Source organism: Chanodichthys erythropterus, chromosome 11, assembly GCF_024489055.1.
Source record: "Chanodichthys erythropterus isolate Z2021 chromosome 11, ASM2448905v1, whole genome shotgun sequence".
Classification (NCBI taxonomy): Eukaryota; Metazoa; Chordata; class Actinopteri; order Cypriniformes; family Xenocyprididae; genus Chanodichthys; species Chanodichthys erythropterus.
This window is the reverse complement of record NC_090231.1, coordinates 47,007,889-47,027,195: the sequence shown is the minus strand read 5'-3', so window position 1 is coordinate 47,027,195 and position 19,307 is coordinate 47,007,889. Positions and strand designations below refer to the sequence as shown.

The following is a 19,307-nucleotide window of genomic DNA, read 5'->3' as shown; positions in this document are numbered from 1 at the left end:
TGCCATCAGCATCAGTAGCAACATTTACATGGATATCTTTTATTTCATTTGGAATCAAATCATTCTGATGAATGATGAATCTGAACACTTATATGTCACGAGCTTCAAATCGGAAGTTAACTTTTGACGTGCACACTACTGTGTACTACATTGTTGCCACATACTAACCATCCTCCTTTTTTGTTTTAAAAAGCAGACAAAATAATTATCTATTTTGGGTCATAATTAGCAGATGACGAGCACATGAAGTTTGTGCCATGATGATGAATATTTATCAAGAAGTAAAAACGCTCCCTTGCCATGCCCAAAATGAGGCATCTGTGGATAAGAGTTCGAAGCAAGGACTGGTGGGAAACTGTTATCCTGCACAGCTTCACACACCACGGGTGTAAGGAGAATTTTAGGTTGACATGATAGTCATTTATAACACTATGTTCAACAACAACAGCTCATTCTGTGTGTAATATGTAATTACTCAATTTCTGCATCATTGCACATGTGCAGGGAATTCTGGTTACGGTTTTCAGTCTGATCAAGTGTGGATTTGGCCAACTATTTCTGATTGACGTGGTTACTTGTGACTAGGTCTGCCCCCTAATAGTCGATTATTTATTAGTTGACTAGAAGAGGCTTAGCGGACCAAAAGATCATTAACGGTGGGTCCTTGTTGTAATAACAGTATGTCGGGCAGGAAATCCAAATGTATCATCCGTCACACTCAAATATGGCTTATCATTTGAAACATGTAAGTAGTAGCAACTTTACATGGCTGCTCGCTCTAACGTTACTCTAGATGAATGTGTGAAGATAAAAGTGTGAAGTGTAAAACCTAAACTAAAGGACGCTTACTGCAAGACATGGAGGTGCCGGTGTGATCACTTTCATTTCTTTCGGATAACAGCAGAAACATCTTAAAATACTCCATAATTTTTGGTGATACAGATAAGTGTTATACATCATACGAAACGGTAAACTCACAATAACAAGAAAACATTGTGCCTTTGTAAAATAAAGACAACACACAGGATGCACTTTCTGTCTCCATAAAATGTACACAATTAACAAAAACTCAGCATATAGGCTTACTTGCCTCACAGACATGAAAAATACATCTATAGATAGCTTGAAATGTCTACTTTTAAACGGACAAATTCAAATTGAAAATAAATACTCTCTGCTTATGTAATCTGTATGAAAGATGCCTTTCTCTCGCGCTTTCACTATATTGAGATGGCGAGGCAGCATCATCAACTTCATCTGTGCAGCCGGCACTGACTCACAAAACACTTGTTTATTAATAAATAATTAAAATGTCTCCTTGCTAATTTTTCCCCCGACACATTTATTAAACATTATTTTTGCCTGTGCTTTGTAGCAAGCTTTATGCATGATATTGAGGATGGAATAGGCTATGTTATGCCTATATATATTAAAGGCTCTTTATAGTTTAGTGTTCTCCTCCTCATATATTTAAGTAATTAAATTAATACAAACATTCGATTAGCCGACTAATGGTTTAAATAAATGACTAATAGCCGACTAGAAAAATATTTAATCAGGGGCAGCCCTACGTGTGATTTTTTTTTTTCTTCTTTTTTTCGACTGTGCAGGTTATGATCTGGGGCTTTTGAGAAGGACAACATACTTGTAATATACTGGGCAGAAATTATTAGTAACCACATATTTGAAATGATTTGTGTAAAATGCTCAGTGAATGTTTGAAGGCAATGCAAATTCTTCAACCAGACGTTTCACGAGTAAACCCGGTGGCTTTAAGAATGGGATGGCCGTGCAGCTTTCAGCTAGCGTGATATGGCCCACTCTTAAAGCTGATCGTATGAAACATGAAACGAGAATGGAGATGTGACATCACAGGCACAAACGCCATTAGAAAGAACAACAGTAGACAGTTGATTAGCCTCGACGAGACCGACTGACGCCAGACGGACGGGACACAGGACGCTCACAGACAGTTTTAGTTGGTGGCAATTGGGGGAGATGCATACTCACTTCTGACAACCAGGACGGGATCTCCGTTTTACAGACTTAAATACATCAGTGGTCATACTCTGCGACTTTTCTTTCACTGTCACTTTTCACGCAAAGAAATGCGGGTATGACCACGCACTCACGCATGCGGCTGCGTGTGCATGAGCTGGCTAACGAAGCCAAGTAGAAACTGAGCATTAAACTAATGTTTAAAAAGATAGTAGTAATGAGTTAAGTTGCATGGGTGAGAGTGAAGACGAAGACGCTTTGTTGCGGATCTAAGGTTAGCATATTAGTTGGCATGTTAGTATTGTATAGCATGTAATGAACGTTGATAAGATTTCGTTTCTGCAGGCGAAAAGGCGCCGTATCAGCCGATAAGCGTCCATAGATTAGTGGCCGCGTGTTACACAAACAGAAGAGGGAAGATGGTCGAGCGGCAAAAAGACACAGAAATTAATAAAAATCTTATCAGTGTTCAGCTGTGATGCGTTTATCATGCTGGGCTGAGGTGGTGATCCAAAAACAGATAAATAAACATACAGGATTCAGCCACATGAGACCAGAGAACATGCACTGAGAAGCAAATGAGATGCTCAATAGAAGAGGAAAAAAAAAAAAAAAAAAAACCTTTCGGGAACAAAATGCATTTCATAAATGCAAAGCGTATGCTTGATGAAAGAATCTGATCCATCATTTCTTCAAATGAAAGTCATTTTTATGATCTCTTTTGAGATCCAAAGCCGGATTCACAAAACATTAAATTAGTTTTTATTTTTGTAATTTCCATTTTAGTTTTAATTTTAAGTAATTTTGTTTTAGTTTCCATCAATTTATTAGTTTTTTTCATCTATATAGTTTTTATTATTTTTTAGATTTGTTTTATTTGTTATTTTAGTACATAAATAACTCAATGAAAACAATTCTTTGACAACTAGCTGAAGAAAAATATTTTTTATTATTTCAATTATCATACTTTTTGTTATTTTTCCTAACTTGGGGAAATTAAGAATGTTTTGTTTTCCCAAAAATACTTCTTAAAGTTTTTGCTCTTTAGACAAAACTTCAAATTCAAATTCTTGAAAATAATGTTCTTGAAAATCACAACTTCTTAAAGTTAGGATAACCTCCAACTTGTCTTAAATCCCCAGATGTAAGATGTTTAATGCATTTTTGCTGGATTTAAAATACAGTAAAAACTTTACATAGACATATTCAATAGAGACCGCTTAAATATTATATATACACAGTACTGTGCTAAAGTCTTAGGCACATCAGTATTTTCACCCCCCAAAAAAGGTTTTAAGCCAGTTATTTATATCTTTTGCTTTAGTGTGTCAATAGGAAATATCTGTTCACATTTCCAAACATTCATTTTGCCATTAATTGTGATAATCCAGTGAGATTTTTGAATACACAAGGAGTCTGACAACCGCCGGTGCTCCACATCTGATCTCACCATCATCGAATCCGTCAGTGATTACATGAAGAAACAGATGAAACTGAGACAAACTAAATCCAGGAGAACTGTGGCCGTGTCTCTAAGATGCTTGAAGAAACCTGCCTGCAAAGATAGAGTACTGTGAAGAGTTTTAGGCACTTGTGTAAAAATGCTGTAAAGTGAGGATGTTTAAAAAAAAAAAAAACTGTTATAAATAGATTTTATCTATCAATTAACTTATATTAAATAAATCAAAACAATATTTTGATAGTCTGACCATCCTTTGCATTTAAAACAGCTCTTGTCCAGGTACAGTTGGGCATCATTTTTCAGGTAGCTTTAGGGGAGGTTTCTTAAAATCTCTTGGAGACACAGCCACAGTTCTTCTGGATTTGGTTTGTCTCAGTTTCATCTGTTTCTTCATGTAATCACAGACGGACTTGATGATGGTGAGCTCTGATCTCCATGTGGAACACTGGCTGTTATCAGTCTTACTGTGTATTCAAAAATATCACTGGATTATTATAATTAATGGCAAAATGAATGTTTGGAAATGTGAACAGATATTTCCTATTGACACACTACAGCAAAAGATATAAATAATAAAATAAAATAAAAGCCAGTAGCCTCAGAAATACAGTGCATGCTTTTTCAGATAACAGCAATGCCTTTAAAAAGAAAAAAAGAAAATAAGATAATCTAGAGAAAATATTTGAGAACTTCTTAAGATTGTGTTTTTAAGAATTGCACTTAGGAACATTGTTATTACCATTCTTAAATTCAGTTAAAGATTTTTGGGAATCCGGCCCCAGGACATGAACAATCATGCATATTAGTGGTGGGGAAATATGCTAATGAGTGGGTGTGACTGAAGTGGTGGGTGTGGTCAATGGGGGTGTGGCTATGGTTAGCATTCACTTGTCGAGCATTTTACATCAGAACAATAGACCTAATACCTCAAAACGCTGGTTGCTCACTCTCTTCCCCTTCTTGTTCCACACAATCTTTGGCCGTGGGTCACCCGTGGCCTGGCAGATGAAGGAGGCAACGCCGCCCTGAACACCCGTCTGATCGTTTGGGGTTCGTAAGAACTTTGGTGGCGCTGAAAGAGAAAAAGTGAGAAAAGATGTGGTTACACAACTGATTCAGGTGGATTACAAAACGAAGGTCAGAGTTTGTGTGCCTTGCCCTCGTGGTTATACAAGACAGCAGTAAATGAAAAAATAAATGCAATCAAATGACCAGAGGAAAAATGTGAAGATAATCCCATGAACGCAGAAGGCTGCTGATGTCCCAGAGATCAGAGGATCATGCTGACACACACATATAAAATGCCTCTGATCACTGTTCCTAAATTTTTTTAAAGAACTGATCAGTTAAATTTGCCAATATTTTTTATTCATAACAATGAATCACTGTGCCTGATACTGCAGTCATTATCAACCAAGTTTTTCAAACAACAATTACATTTTTTTAGAGAAGTTTGTATTTGGTTGTGATGGAAATGAGCAGCAGCATGTCTCTGTCAGGGCATCACAGCAATGAGATTAGAAATGCCATTTATTTTAAGAGATTTACATCACGATCTGAGAGCAGCTTAGGTGTCATTAATAGAGCAGACGGTAAATGAATCCGAGTCCAAAATTAACACTCGCCAGGCTCCAAATGCAATAAAAACTGCAGAATGAACATTTGTCCTGTAACTTTATTAGCAACATAATACTTGATATAAATGCTACATAAAAACGATAGTCTGCCTCGCTGATGTAAGAGACACATGCAATTAAATGCAAATACATTCAGACTTATATACAGTATACAAACACACACACACATACAGTGCTGGGTAGATTATGTGTAATTTTTTTTTTTTTTTGTGTGTGTGTGTGTGTGTGTGTGTGTGTGTGTGTGTGTGTGTGTGTAAATAGATGACATAATACTAATTGTAGTTAGTAATGCAATCTATTACATTTATAATTATGAAAAAAAAAAAAAAATGTTATCAACAAAGTGCATTAATCATTACATTATGTCAGGGTTTCCCTAACTAGGGTTTGGGAAGGAACTGCAGGGATTTCATACATTTATGAAAGCATAATTAAATAATTAAAAAGTTAGTAATAAAAACAATCAAAATAAAATACAATGATCACAATAATGCAAAAGTTAAATTCTAAGAAAGATAGAAATAAAAACAATCAAAAACAATCAAAATAAAACACAATGATCACAATAATAATAAAAAAAAAAATTCTAAGAAAGACAGAAATAAAAACAATCAAAATAATAATTAATTTTTATTTCAGTCTTAGTAATTTTAGTATGTAAACTTATTTCAGTTAGTTGCCAAGGCAACATTTCTAATTTTTAAGTTAATATTCATCTAATATTTATATTTTATTTCAATTAAAAAAAAAAAAAAAAAAAATTATATATATAAATTATATATATATATGTTTAATAGTTTTAGTTAGCAATAACAACAATGGCACAGTTCTAGAATGATGGGTTATCACGGTGTCCATCTCTCGTTAGGGATGAGGCAAGGATGTGACATACGCATTCCATAGTCCCTGTCTATAATTGGATCTGTGAGCAGGGTGTCACCACGACGACCAGAGGGATTTTACTGAGCGATCCAAAATATCTGCCGACGACTGCCAACACCCACCCCCTTTCTCTCACCCTCTCTCTCTCTGTACTTCAAAGCGCAGTTTTCTCAGCATGTAAATACGTAAAATCGTATCTTCTGCGGCTGTCAGGACGGGTGTCATACAGTTATCTGTACACGCGCTGTGCCGCCGTGGAATACGACATCAAAGATGCGGCTGTCAGTGAATCTGCTCTAATGGCGTTTGGGGTCGACAGTAAATCCCGCTTAAGAGCTCACGCTGCACATCACCACAAGAACAGAGAAATTGCTTTTTGCTTAAAACAGAGACACTGCTGCTGCTGCTCAAATATGACGACACGTGTTCTGCCCGCAATCGCACTGTTTTAACGTGACACATGAGGCTGTGAAAGAGCAAAACCAAACAACACTGAACGGCAGCTGTGTGTTTGGTCTGATCCAGAAAATGTCAAACTCAACAGATTCATGCCACAGCAGAGCTCTAGTGTGAAAATGCACTTAAAAGTCATTAGTCTGAATTTTCTTCTCCTAGAGATCCTGTACAGTATGTACATGTACAGTAGAGCTGCACGATTTGTGGAAAAAATTAAAATAATAATAATTGTGATTTTTCTGATTGTAATTGTCTCAATTGTAATTGCATTTTAAAACATGTTTATAAACAAATTTCAAATTCCTGAAACACACAGCGCATCAGATTATATATGCTCAATTAAATCGCAGCTTTTGTGAACTTTCATTTCCAGTGTGACAAATACACAGATAGTGATATTAACTGTGCTTTTGTTCTTGGTTATTTGATCAGGCTGCCAGGCAAGATTATTGTAAATAATGAGGTCATGTGACGCTGTCTAGTAAACTACAGTGTGAAATGTTTTCTGCCTCACTAGTATTCCACTCGGCACATGTAATACTGCATGATACTGCTGCCGTTACTTCCGCTTCATTCGTCACACTGGAAAAGGACGGTTGTGTGCATTGCACTGTGGAATACAGTGAGCTCTGTGTGTGATGCAGTAGATCATTTGAGTGTTTCAGAGCTACAGAAACAGTCTCTGTCTATCAGAAAGCATTTCTGTCTTTTCTCTTCTTCAAAAGCGAGTGACACGTTCAATTTCTCTTGCATGGGCAGCTTGTATTTGCTGTCTGTCAGAAACGCTTTCATGATCACAGTCTGTCAAACGTGCATCTGCTCAGAAACTACTGTGCCTTAAATATGCTGTTAACCTGCCAATATCACAGATACTTCAGCACTAGACACATAAACCTCATCTTTTTTTAGAATTATTTCTAACATTATACCACCATAGCATGAAGACAATCATAGCTACAGTTAAAACACATAAACTGTCTGTTTGTGGCAAGTCAAGTAAATAATGTCATGCATTTTTTTTCAGTTATACACATGTTGTAATGTTGACTTTATTCATCAAACTCAACCAATATACACTGTCATCAGTTATCGTTTTGTATATTTAAAAAAAATAATAATAATAAAAAATAAATAAATATATATATATATATAGTCATGTGACATAAAGTTAGGACATACTATTGGATTCCATGGTTTTCTGTATCAGGGTGTAATAAAAAAACAAAACAAAAAAAAAAAACATCTGGTCCTTTGCAGGTCTTAAAATTTGGAAAATAAAACCTGAAACATGAATAACAACACATGACATATCACACTGGCCAAAATGGAAAACCCATGGGTGACAAAGTTAGGACACCCTTACTGTTAACATAGGAATTAAGAGGGTAAGTAATGGTCAGGCACTGCTAATCAAATGCCTTTGGTTAACTGGTCATTAGCAAATGTAATCACCTCTATAAAAGCTGAAGTTCTAGCAGTTTAAGAGTCTGGAGACTTCAGTTGTGTGTTAACACAATGCCAAAGAGGAAAGACATCAGCAATGATCTTAGAGAAGAAATTGTTGCTGTCTATCAATCTGAGAAGGGCTACAAGGTCATTTCCAAACGGTTTGAAGTCTATCATTCTACAGTGAGATTATTCACAAATGGAAAACATTCAAGACAGTTGCCAATCTTCCCAGCAAATTCAGCCTAAGATCAGAGCTTGCAATGCTCCGAGAATTTGCAGACAACCCAAGAGCTATACCTCAGACTCTACAGGTCCCAATTAACATGTAAAATGATAAAGTTCAAGACAGTACAATTAGAAAAAGTATGGCATGTTTGAAAGGGTTTCCAGGAGAAAGCCTTTTCTCTCTAACTCTCTAACCTTATTGTTAGCAAACAATAAGACTTAAAACAATAAGGCAGACGAGACCATGTTTGGCCATAATGCACAGCATCAAATTTGGTAAAAACCAACAGAGCATATCAGCACAAACAACTCATACCAAAAGTCAAGCATGCTGGTGGAGGGGTGATGATTTTAGGCTTGTTTTGTAGCCATGGGCCCTGGGCACCTCACAGTCATTGAGTCAACCATGAACTCCTCTGTATAGTCAAATGTGAGGACATCCATCTGACAGTTAAAGCTTGGTCATACCACTGGAAAATGATCCGAAGATCCTTTAAATCTACAACAGAATGTTTGAAAAAGAAAAGAATCAAGGTGTTGCAATGGCCCAGTCGAAGTCGAGACCTCAACCCAAGTGAAAAGCTGTGGCGAGAGCTGCAATGCCTGCAAACCTCAATAAACCGGTGCAACGTTGTAAAGAAGAGTGGGCCAAATTCCTCTAGAATGATGTGAGTGTGATAAAGTCATACAGAAAATGATTACTTCAAGTTATTTCTGATAAAAGTGGATCCACAAGCAATTGAATCATAGGGTGTCCTAACTTTGTCACCCATGGCTTTTTCATCTTGGCTTTATTTTTTGTTGAATAAATGATGACACGGTGTGATATGTCGTGGTGTTACTAATCTAAGGTTTTGTTTTCCAAATTTTAAGACCAACCAAGCACTCAATGTTTTTTTTTTTATTTTTTATTTGTTATGCCCTAATACAGAAAACCATGGAATTCAATAGGATGTCCTAACTTGTTCACACGATTGTATATACAAAACAAGACAAGATGCAAAACAAGATGAAAAATCAAACTTATTGTAAAAATAAAATAATAAAACAAAATTATAAAATAGCATGAAACTTATTTCTTAATATTTCCAGTTCCTAATTGTAGATAGTGCCTGCAGATGACCATCACGGGAGTGTGTGTTAAACACATCATATCTGAGCATTCAGCGTGTTTGAATGAACTCTGGGAACACTGAGAATCACCAGGATGAACAAATGAAGAGAGTATTTCACAACACCCTCCTGTTTGTTTGTTTGTTTGTCTGTCTGTGTGTCTTTATCTCAGAGAGAGGGATCAAGGGTCTGGTCGAGGATTCAGGTTGTGTGGGGTCGTTAGCTGCTGTGATTTCATTGGATGGTTATTTTTGGCAGCCGCTTCAAACAGACACTTTAACCGTCAGAACAGCACTTTACCACACAGACAACTACAAATTAAAACAACATAACAATAACATTATGAATGTTCGCAAAACGTTCCACGAAGTGCATCTGATACTGACAAGCGTTTGCCACAGACTCCTTGAAGTAACGGTACTTTTGATGTTTTGTGTGTACAACATCATAGCTACTTAGAGAGGTTTGACCTAAACAGGCTAAACATTGTTCAGTTATACAGGAGCATCAGGACCAGCGCTTGGTAAACAGCGATGCCGAGTGCCACCCACCTCACGCTCAGGTGCGTCTGAGGGACCCACATGTCATTTATGACTGCAATTACAGATGAAACACACACGAAACAAACTCACATCTGCTGCAGACTCAGTGTCTATATGAAATACATAACAAATCAATGCAGGACATCAGAGGAACAGGAACGAAATCCCTCCAAAACAGATTTGTTTACTCTCTTCACTTAAAAATGTGTGAATTTATTAAATCAAGTGTCTGTATGTGGACCTTTTCTTCATTATATTTGACGTCATGTTTGAATGCTGGAATTAGCTGGTTGAATAAGCTAATGCTGGTTTGATCTCAGGCTGGACTGAAATGAATGAATGAATGAATTAATGAATGAATCACCAAACAGTAAAAACTTTAATGGACATTAATCTTCAGAAGGTCAAAGTAAATATTATATGACTTATCTTTTCTATTAATTGATGTTAGAGATTTGCAATATTTCGTGCATAAAAACAATTTAAATGTATTTGTGATTTTGTACCTTCTAGCAATGAACAACAAATACAGCACAATTAGAATGAAATAAATATAAACATATATAAAACATATTTTAAAACAGGGTTTCAAAATAAACAAGTAGTCAAAATTAAACTATTACTAGTTAGACATTTACTGTACAACTAATATCTAACAATCGATAGGACTATCCTATTATATAACTAGACATTCAGAAAGGTTCTAATTATTAAAATATAATAATGGGAAATAAATGTTACTTGGTTTTAAAGGTGCCATTGAATTGAAAATTGAATTTACCTCAGCATAGTTGAATAACAAGAGTTCAGTACATGGAAATGACATAAAGTGAGTCTCAAACTCCATTGTTTCCTCCTTCTTATATAAATCTCATTTCATCTCAAATCTCATTAAAAGACCTCCAAAGAACAGGCGAATCTCAACATAACACCGACTGTTACGTAACACTCGGGGTGTACGCCCCCAATATTTGCATATGTCAGCCCATGATCGAGGCATTACACAAGGGCAGCCAGTACTAACGTCTGGATCTGTGCACAGCTGAATCATCAGACTGACATGATCCATGATAACATGATATTTTTAGTGATATTTGTAAATTGTCTTTCTAAATGTTTTGTTAGCATGTTGCCAATGTACTGTTAAATGTGGTTAAAGTTACCATTGTTTCTTACTGTATTCACAAAGACAAGAGCGGTCACTATTTTCATTATTAAACACTTGCAGTCTGTATAATTCACAAACATAACTTCATTCTTTATAAATCTCTCCAACAGTGTAGCATTAGCCGTTAGCCACGGAGCGCTATCAAACTCATTCAGAATCAAATATAAACATCCAAATAAATACCATACTTACGCGATTAGACACGCTGCATGACGAACACTTTGTAAAGATCTATTTTGAGGGTTATATTAGCTGTGTGAACTTTGTTAATGCAATGATAGAGTCGAGAGCTCGGGAAGGGGCAGAGAGCGCGTGCAATTAAAGGGGGCCGCAGCCTGAATTGGCGCATTTCTAATTATGCCTTCACAGACACATTCAGGGGACACCTTAGACTTATATTACATCTTGTAAAAAATGTTCGATGGCACCTTTAATATTTGAAGAGTTTGGTTCCAAAATGCTATAAATCCATTTTGACTTATTTGACGCAAGAAAGTGGCAAGAAGAAAACCACTATTTTCTGTTTCAAACTTTCACATAGCATCTTTTGGTTATAAAAAACATAAAAAAAAATCTAATCTAGATTTTGATTTTCAAAGGTTTATTATATAAAAAAAAATATATTATTTTTTTCCCCAAAATGCGATAAATCCGTGACACATTATTGTTATTATTATTATTATTATTATTATTATTATTATTTCAAAATGCACTTAATCCATCAATATAAAAGTTATTTTTCATATTGAAAACACACAACAAAGTAAGGTGATTCACATATATCACAGTCTCTGAACTTTGTCAATATTAATCTTATATACAGGTATTTGACTAAAAATACATTCAGGCCCCATCCACACAGAGACGTGTTTAGGTGTATATGCAAAACATTTGTATCGGATAGGCGTTTTATCCAGATGAATAAGGTGTTTTCAGAAGGTGAATCCGATATTTTTTTGAAACCGGGTCCCAGAGTGGATAAATCTGAAAACGAGGCCCTTGGGTTTTCATGTGTACAGCCTATCCATATTTTCTGAAACGATGATTTCATCACTCCACGTGTCGACCCTAGTCGAACACCGCTAACAGCACAAAACAGCAAAAACAACAACAACAGCAGACTCTAGATGCTTGAGTTCATGCTGGAGAAGCTACTGAGCCAAAATAAAGCATTATTTCTAAGCTTTACTAAAGTTTGTATACAGCGCACAAGGTTTATGCGCATGCTCTAAGTCTTATTCTCTTGTTCAAGTGTATCTCTGTGACAGAATTACAGTGCCACATACTGGTCTGGCATGTATACTACATCGTAGTACGCAGATATTTCTTGAGACGAGATAAAAAAAAAAGATCGGACAGAGAAAGATCTGGCTTCGTGTGGACGGGGCCTCAGTCGTCGCTCCCAAAATGAATTCAACTAATCATCTTGTTAATGTTATAAATTAATTATGTCTCTGTTTGACATTACCGATTAAAGAGTATCTGGCACCACTACATGGTTAAAATAAACACATTTGCTGAGTACATTGGTATTAAAAACTGCTTTTAAAAACTGTTCATGATTCAGTTTTGGGGACCGTGACAAAAGTTTGCCAGCATTTTTCCTCCTCCCGACTCGAGTGCCTCATCTTCTTAATCTCCTCTCGTAAATGATAACATTTTGATGACTTTTCTTCCCCACCGCAGAAACCACCACAGGTTTATCAATGCAGTCAAAAATATATACATTTTTCTGTTTTTGTTGATCACAAATTACAAAGCAGATAAGAAAAACTAGGATGTCGGGTATATTCAGAGTGCCACTATTACTGTTTACAGTGCGTTGAATGGTGCGCTGTGATTGGTTGAGCGGATATATTGCATTCTGCAGGAGATGCCGTTTGTCGCGTTTTGGAAAGAAAGGGAGAAAACATGACAGAATAACACAACGGATATCGCATTTTGCGCAAAATTAATAAATGACTTTTCAATACCGACCAGATACAATATTGATTTTGGCGTTAACAAAAGTGCAGTTTATCACGTTTTTGAACCAAACTCTTCATTTGGTTCTTTAAAGAAATGACATTCAGCCATTTTTCAGTTTGATGTAATTGTTTATCTACTTTTCTGGTGCTTCTGTATATCCTAGTTGTTCTTAAAGACTGAAGGATTGGCTTTTTACACACACACACATACACACTTATGTGAGAGCAGCGTGACCTTTCACACAGCATTAATTTAATGGTGGGCTATGAGAATGTTTCAAGCTATTTTCACAGCACAGCGACTTTATAACGGCCACAACAACATAAAATCTGCCCTACCAGAGGTGACTGGCTCACACACACCTGAGAGAGGCACACACAGCTGTCTGTCTGTCAAATATCATGTGCAACACAAACACTGTTTTCATATGAAAGATACAAGATACATTTTCAAATGGCTGGGTTGAGTGCCGTTCAGCCAATCATTTATTCCATACTCAAATAATTTGTTTCAAAACTGATCAATTTTACAACAATGACACTGATATTGAACTGAATTTAATCAACACTGAACTGGATAGCAGTTGAATAGCAGACACTCTTGTCTTTTTAGAGCTGCTTTACAGCATAATTTGAACTTGTCTCATATTTGAAGTTCACATCATTGAATCTGTTATTTTCCTGTTTATCACTGTGTTTATCGCTGCTTTGAAACAAATGTAATGTATAAAGAGTTATATAAGTAAAAGTGACTTGACTTGATTTATCCGCATCAGCCGACTAAGATCAGTAGAGTAAGATGTAGACCAAAAGTGCCCTCTGACTTCCACTGTTCTTGTGTGTTTGTTTAACATGAAAATGAAGCTGACCTCAACAGAAGCTCGACTTGTGTGTGTGTGAGCTCCATATGGCTGACGCTCAGCTAATGAGAATCTCTGGAGAGCGACAGCTCGCGGGACCTGAGCGATGATCTTTCCTCTGAGAGCAGCGTTTTAACGGCCAGATGACGACCTTCGATAAGAACGACATCATCTACTCGTGTGATTTGATTCATGAGGCGACTACGTCAACATCCGTTATCGCTGGATTCTCGCCGACGACCACAGCCGCGCACCTGACCTTCAGGATTGCCATTCGGCTGTGAGTAGCGAGACAGGCAGAGAGAAACAGGCAAACATTTTAATCGCAATGAGAGTCTCATGGTCTCATGTTCTCTATCATGCTCTTCACCTGATAAAACAGCTGATCCTCTTACAGAAGGATTTTGGACTCTGATTCACGCAGTGGGTCACGGACATCACCTGGTTCCCCAGGCAACGTCGACTGTCACTTCACAGCCCCCGCAGGTCTCGGCTCATGTCGAGGTATTGACGTACGCCTCCGGCCACTTTTACACTATTACAGTCTGACATTTGTGTTCCTATCTTTACTTGATGTTCACTTATTAAAAAAACAAAACAAAAAAAAACAAATTAAAATTGAAAATGTTTGAAAACAGATGGCACAGATATGGGTCAGAGCAGAATCCTGTGAGACTTCAAACATGATCAACACTAACAGAATAACCTAATATTTAATTATGTGTCAGTGTGTGTGTTTAGACTGAGGATCTGGCCTTGAGTGTGTGTGTGTGATAGTTCATGGTTATACCACAAGTGTAAACTAACTTTCTCCTCACTAATATTTACCTTAACAGCTGACCAAGGGATCAAGGACAGTGTGCATGTTCGTATGTTGTTGGGAACAAAGTGCAATATTCCAGTTTAAATAAATAAATAAAACAACCCTTTGCGTCTCCTCATATTGGTGTTGTTGCTAAAGCTCAAGGCTAGTAAAGGAAGGTTTCTGGTTTAAGCCCATGAAAGATTTAATCATGAACTATCACCACTAGTTACTCAAGGATTATTGTCCTATAAAGTGAACTGAATATAAGCACCTGTTAAATTAGCATGTACAACCTACAGGATGTTCTGACAGGAAGCTTGGCAGATATTTTGAGGTGTGGAAAGAGCCAGGTGAGTTAGAAATCAAGTGAGACTACTGTGAAGTGCATTTCTGGAAGCACAACTGGATCCATCTGTCAGTGGCCATCAAATGCTTACGTTCAAGAGCAATGCTACAAAAGTTGAAAGTTTCACAAACCCTTGCATTTTCCTCTACATTCAATTTTAAAAGCATAAACACTTACATGCATGTGTCCTAACCCAGTAGGCTGTTTGCAATCACATGGTTCAGGTGTGGAGGGCAAGCAGTGAAAATTAGAATGGAAGAGATGGGGAAAAGTCTGTACTGTGCTGGTTTAGAAAGGTATAAACAGAAAATCACAACATATTTTGAATGTGAACCGTATGTTATGAAGAGGAGCGATTTGAAAACTGAATTGAAAGACTTTCCTGCCATCGAGATGGTAGATATAGAGAATGTGAAGCTGCCGTCACGCCATGTCTAGTATGGTTTGTTTACAACGCGCTGCATTTCTGCTAGTGACGTTAAGGGCATATTTTGATTTTCTGTCCTGATTGTGAAAAAATGTCGCCATTGTAGGTCAATGCTGAATCGAGAATTGAAACAGGAGCTCACATCATTGTTCAGGGGAAAAAATGGATGGTGTAATACAATTTTTTTCTACATGTAAAACACACTAAGGGAAGCAGGTTGAGGAGGTGATGGGGAGACGCTGTATATCAAATCTAATAATGTCACTGATTGAACCCACTGCCTATCACTCAATAAAATAATCACATAGCTGAGTTTTTTTGAAAGTGTTTTTTTTTTTGTTTGGTTTAATAATTAACATTACATTTGCGAGTATGACTCTCTCTCGGCTTGTGAATGAGTATAACTTACGCCACTTCAAAACTGTTCACGAGCTTCTATGGGTTTGATTTTGGTTATAGTTTGTCAGTGTCTGTCATAGACTGTAAAAAAAGGTGTCTGTCCACTGAATGCCCCTCCAATTCTCCTCCGTGGTCATATGGGAAAGTGAATATTTACAAAGGAAACATTAAAACTACAGTTACATTTACACACCTCCAACAAAGAAATTGATTGACTTCTGTCAGCTTGTGGAATACATTTTTTTTTATTTGGACATTTTCTACCATATGATGGCTGAAGCAGCAGCGCATGACACTGTTTTCACGCTAATCAGATCAACATTGTGAACGGAATTCTACAAAACTGAAGTGAAAACACCAAATGATCATGCAATAGGATAAAATATCTTCTCTTCCCTGCAAACGATACCATGAAGAATGTGAATATTTAACGAGTCAAAAACAAATAAGGTAAGAATGTATCCATATTCATTTCAGTATCAGCAGATGCAAAATGCTATAAAAAGTGACAACTTTTAAAGTAAAAAAAAAAAAAAAAAACTTACGTAAACGATGATAGCTCATTTAGGTTTCTTGGTTTGATAGCTTTGAGCAACCATAAACATGAATTTTGAGTTTGTGATTGGGTTCCTATATAGAAAAATCACTCCTTGCCCTCCAGCCACATTTCACATGCAGCAATGACATCATGCGCAAACAATCTATTGATAATTAAAGGATTAGTTCACTTTAAAAATGTTTCCGTGCACTACCATTATAAAGCTTTGGAATGTCAGTGTGATTATTAATATAACTTTGATTGTATTTGTCTGAAAGAAGAAAGTCATATATACATAGGATGGCTTGATGTTGAGTAAATCATGGGTTAATTTAGACCTGTTTTCTTTTCTCTATACAGATCCACCAAAATCTATCACAATACCATTTGAACTAGCTGGTAAACGAAGTGAGCAATTAAGAACAAAGAAAAATCTTTGAAACATATGTTGGTCAGGAGGGATAGTGAATGTGAAGGTTCTGGTAACACCAGGAATCATTCACTTACTGACTAAAGAGGATGGTACATAGACTTTTAGGAATGCTTTGAAGTAAGAGGGTGCTGATCTAGTGGAAGTCCTCAATGACACTGTCAGAGCCTTGAATTTGATAAATTTGATGTTTGCTTTTACAGGTAGCCAGTGGAGTGAGATCAAAAGAGGTGTAATGTGGGCCCTCTTGGGTTGGTTGAAGATCAGATGCACCATCATTATCTGTAGAGGTTTAATCATGCCAACAGATCACTGCAGTGGAATGCATGACACAGCATGACTAGGCCGTTGTTGAGATGTGGTCAGTGAAGTTTGGTTGTTGAGCCTAGCTGTATGGTGATGTTGTGGTTGACTGGTTGACTTCTGTATTCATGAGGTTGAGCAGAAGGTGGTGATGCTTCATCCAGACCGAGATGGAAACACACAATGTCAGATGTATAAAGTGGAATTGTAGTGTTGTAAGACTAGAATGACAGGAGTAGCTGCACAGCAGGAATAGGTCAGCAGTAGCGTAAAGCAGAGCAAGCAGTGTGTCTTTATGCTTGGGCCCAGACAGGTAAGAACCAAACCCTGAGGTACCATTTGGTTATTACTGTAGATGTGATTCTGTGACAGACGACAGGGTCTTCTTTAAGAAGCTGATTTGGTTGTAAAATGGCACCTTTTAAAACAAACAGCAGTGAACTCCTTTTCAATGAAAATGGAAAATCTGCTTTGGTCAGGATGCAGATAGCTCTGAATAGATGCTTTAGAAATAGACATAATTAATTATTGATTTATCTTTTCTCCTTTCTATTCATTCCTGCTCTCTGTGAGAAAAAGAAATGCTGATGATTTCACTTGTCTTTTGTTCCAGAGTTTATTGGAACTGACCACGTGACCTGCTAAAGATAAGAGTCTGTTGATAAGAGTCCCTCTGAAGTGAAACAGTCTTCTTGTTAAGAGCAGATGTATGTTTGTCCGAAATTAACACACACAGACAAAATAATGTGTAATGTTGAAGTAAGTGCGTTCCAAAAGGCATAGATCAGGGTTGCCCAAACTCATCCTGGAGGGCCACTGCCCTGCAGAGTTTAGCTCCAACTTGCCTTAACACACCTGTCTGGAAGTTTCTAGTATGCCTAGTAAGACTTTGATTAGATGGTTCAGGTGTATTTGATTTGGAGTCGAAGTTGAACACTTTAGGACAGTGGCCCTCTAGGAGCAGGATTGGACACCCCTGGCATTGATGACGCCTTCCCAGGGAACTTTGAAGAAAGAACATCCATTCCAAACAGAAGTGCTCAAAAATAACTACTTCAAAGGACCCTTTGAAATGAATGTTTTTGTGGGGTTCAACTGATGGGCACTTCACTCCCAAGATTATTCACACTCTATTAGAAACTCTAAGCCTTCACAAGGTGCAATACAAATTAAGTCAGCTGTGCTGTAGTAATTGCTGTTATTATTATACTGCTAATTCTTTTGATCTATTATCTTAATAAAGGGAAGAAACATGTTTTAAACAAGGACACATACAAGCATAACTGAATATCATTAGCTTTGCCTTTGTGAGATGGTAATAATGGTTCTTTTGGCTTGTGTTCTGAATAGCTATCCACTAAATGTAGAGGGAATCGGGCATAGGCATGATCACCTCTGAATAGAACACATACAATTTCATGCTTCCTTAAAGTACATCATCTCGCTTCAGATCAAGCGCCGTTTGTCTCTCCCTTGTTGTGGATGGAAGAACAAAACACACACACACAAAAATGACTGGACACAAAGAGAGAAGATGAAGAATTGGCTTCCATTTCATTCTTACCCTCATTTTCTCTTCCTCTCTCGCTCTGTCGTTTTTTCTTAGCCTACAGTCTTCACAGTTAGATTTATGCCATTTATCATGCTGACACTCTCCCTGTCTCTCTCTCCCTCCCTGTCTCTCTCTCTCCCATCTCTCTAACAAATGAGTCTCATCCTGTCTGTTTAGACACACAAACCTCTTCCCATGTATAACGTAAAGATGAAGGAAAACACTGGCTCCGCACACACATTGAAGAATGGTGTTGGTTTCGCTGAGAGGAGTTTCACAGATGGCGAGGGGAAGTGACTGTGTGAGGTGGCACAGTGGGACACACACACACACAAATACTTGTCAGGACTGCCAGAAGGGAGTGAGCGTGTGTGTGTGTGTGTGTGTGTGTGTGTGTGTGTGTGTGTGTGTGTGTACGCAATTATAAGTATGTACATAAGTCTTTTAATGAGGATGGTCAAATTGAATGTTTACTTTTTTATAACATGGGAAAAAAACATTGTCAGGTTCAGGTTGTTTGTGTGTGTCATCAGTCTAAAAAATCAACTATCCTCAGATCATAAGATCACTGTATACTTGCTATGTGGACTTGTGGCATTCGTTGGTGAATGTCAGTGACCGCAGGGAGTCCCGTACCTCATTTTATCATTCTGAAGGGTGCTCATGAGCGCCCCCTTTGTGCATTCTAATTGCACTATTGTGGATCTCACAGTAAACTCGGCCTTGTAGAGTCCGACAAAAGTCACAC

The 19,307-nt window shown here is 37.3% G+C and overlaps 1 protein-coding gene across 8 annotated transcripts in view; it reads right to left on the bottom strand.

Annotated features, from left to right (window-relative positions):
- The window catches only part of LOC137030008 (receptor-type tyrosine-protein phosphatase delta), a 209,045-nt gene that overhangs the window by 105,380 nt on the left and 84,358 nt on the right, over window positions 1-19,307 (bottom strand). For all 8 annotated transcript variants that reach the window (XM_067399912.1, XM_067399910.1, XM_067399914.1 and 5 more), the window contains exon 3: window positions 4,387-4,532. In XM_067399912.1, the coding sequence (XP_067256013.1) occupies window positions 4,387-4,532 (146 nt within the window). The remainder of the gene's footprint in view (window positions 1-4,386; window positions 4,533-19,307) is intronic.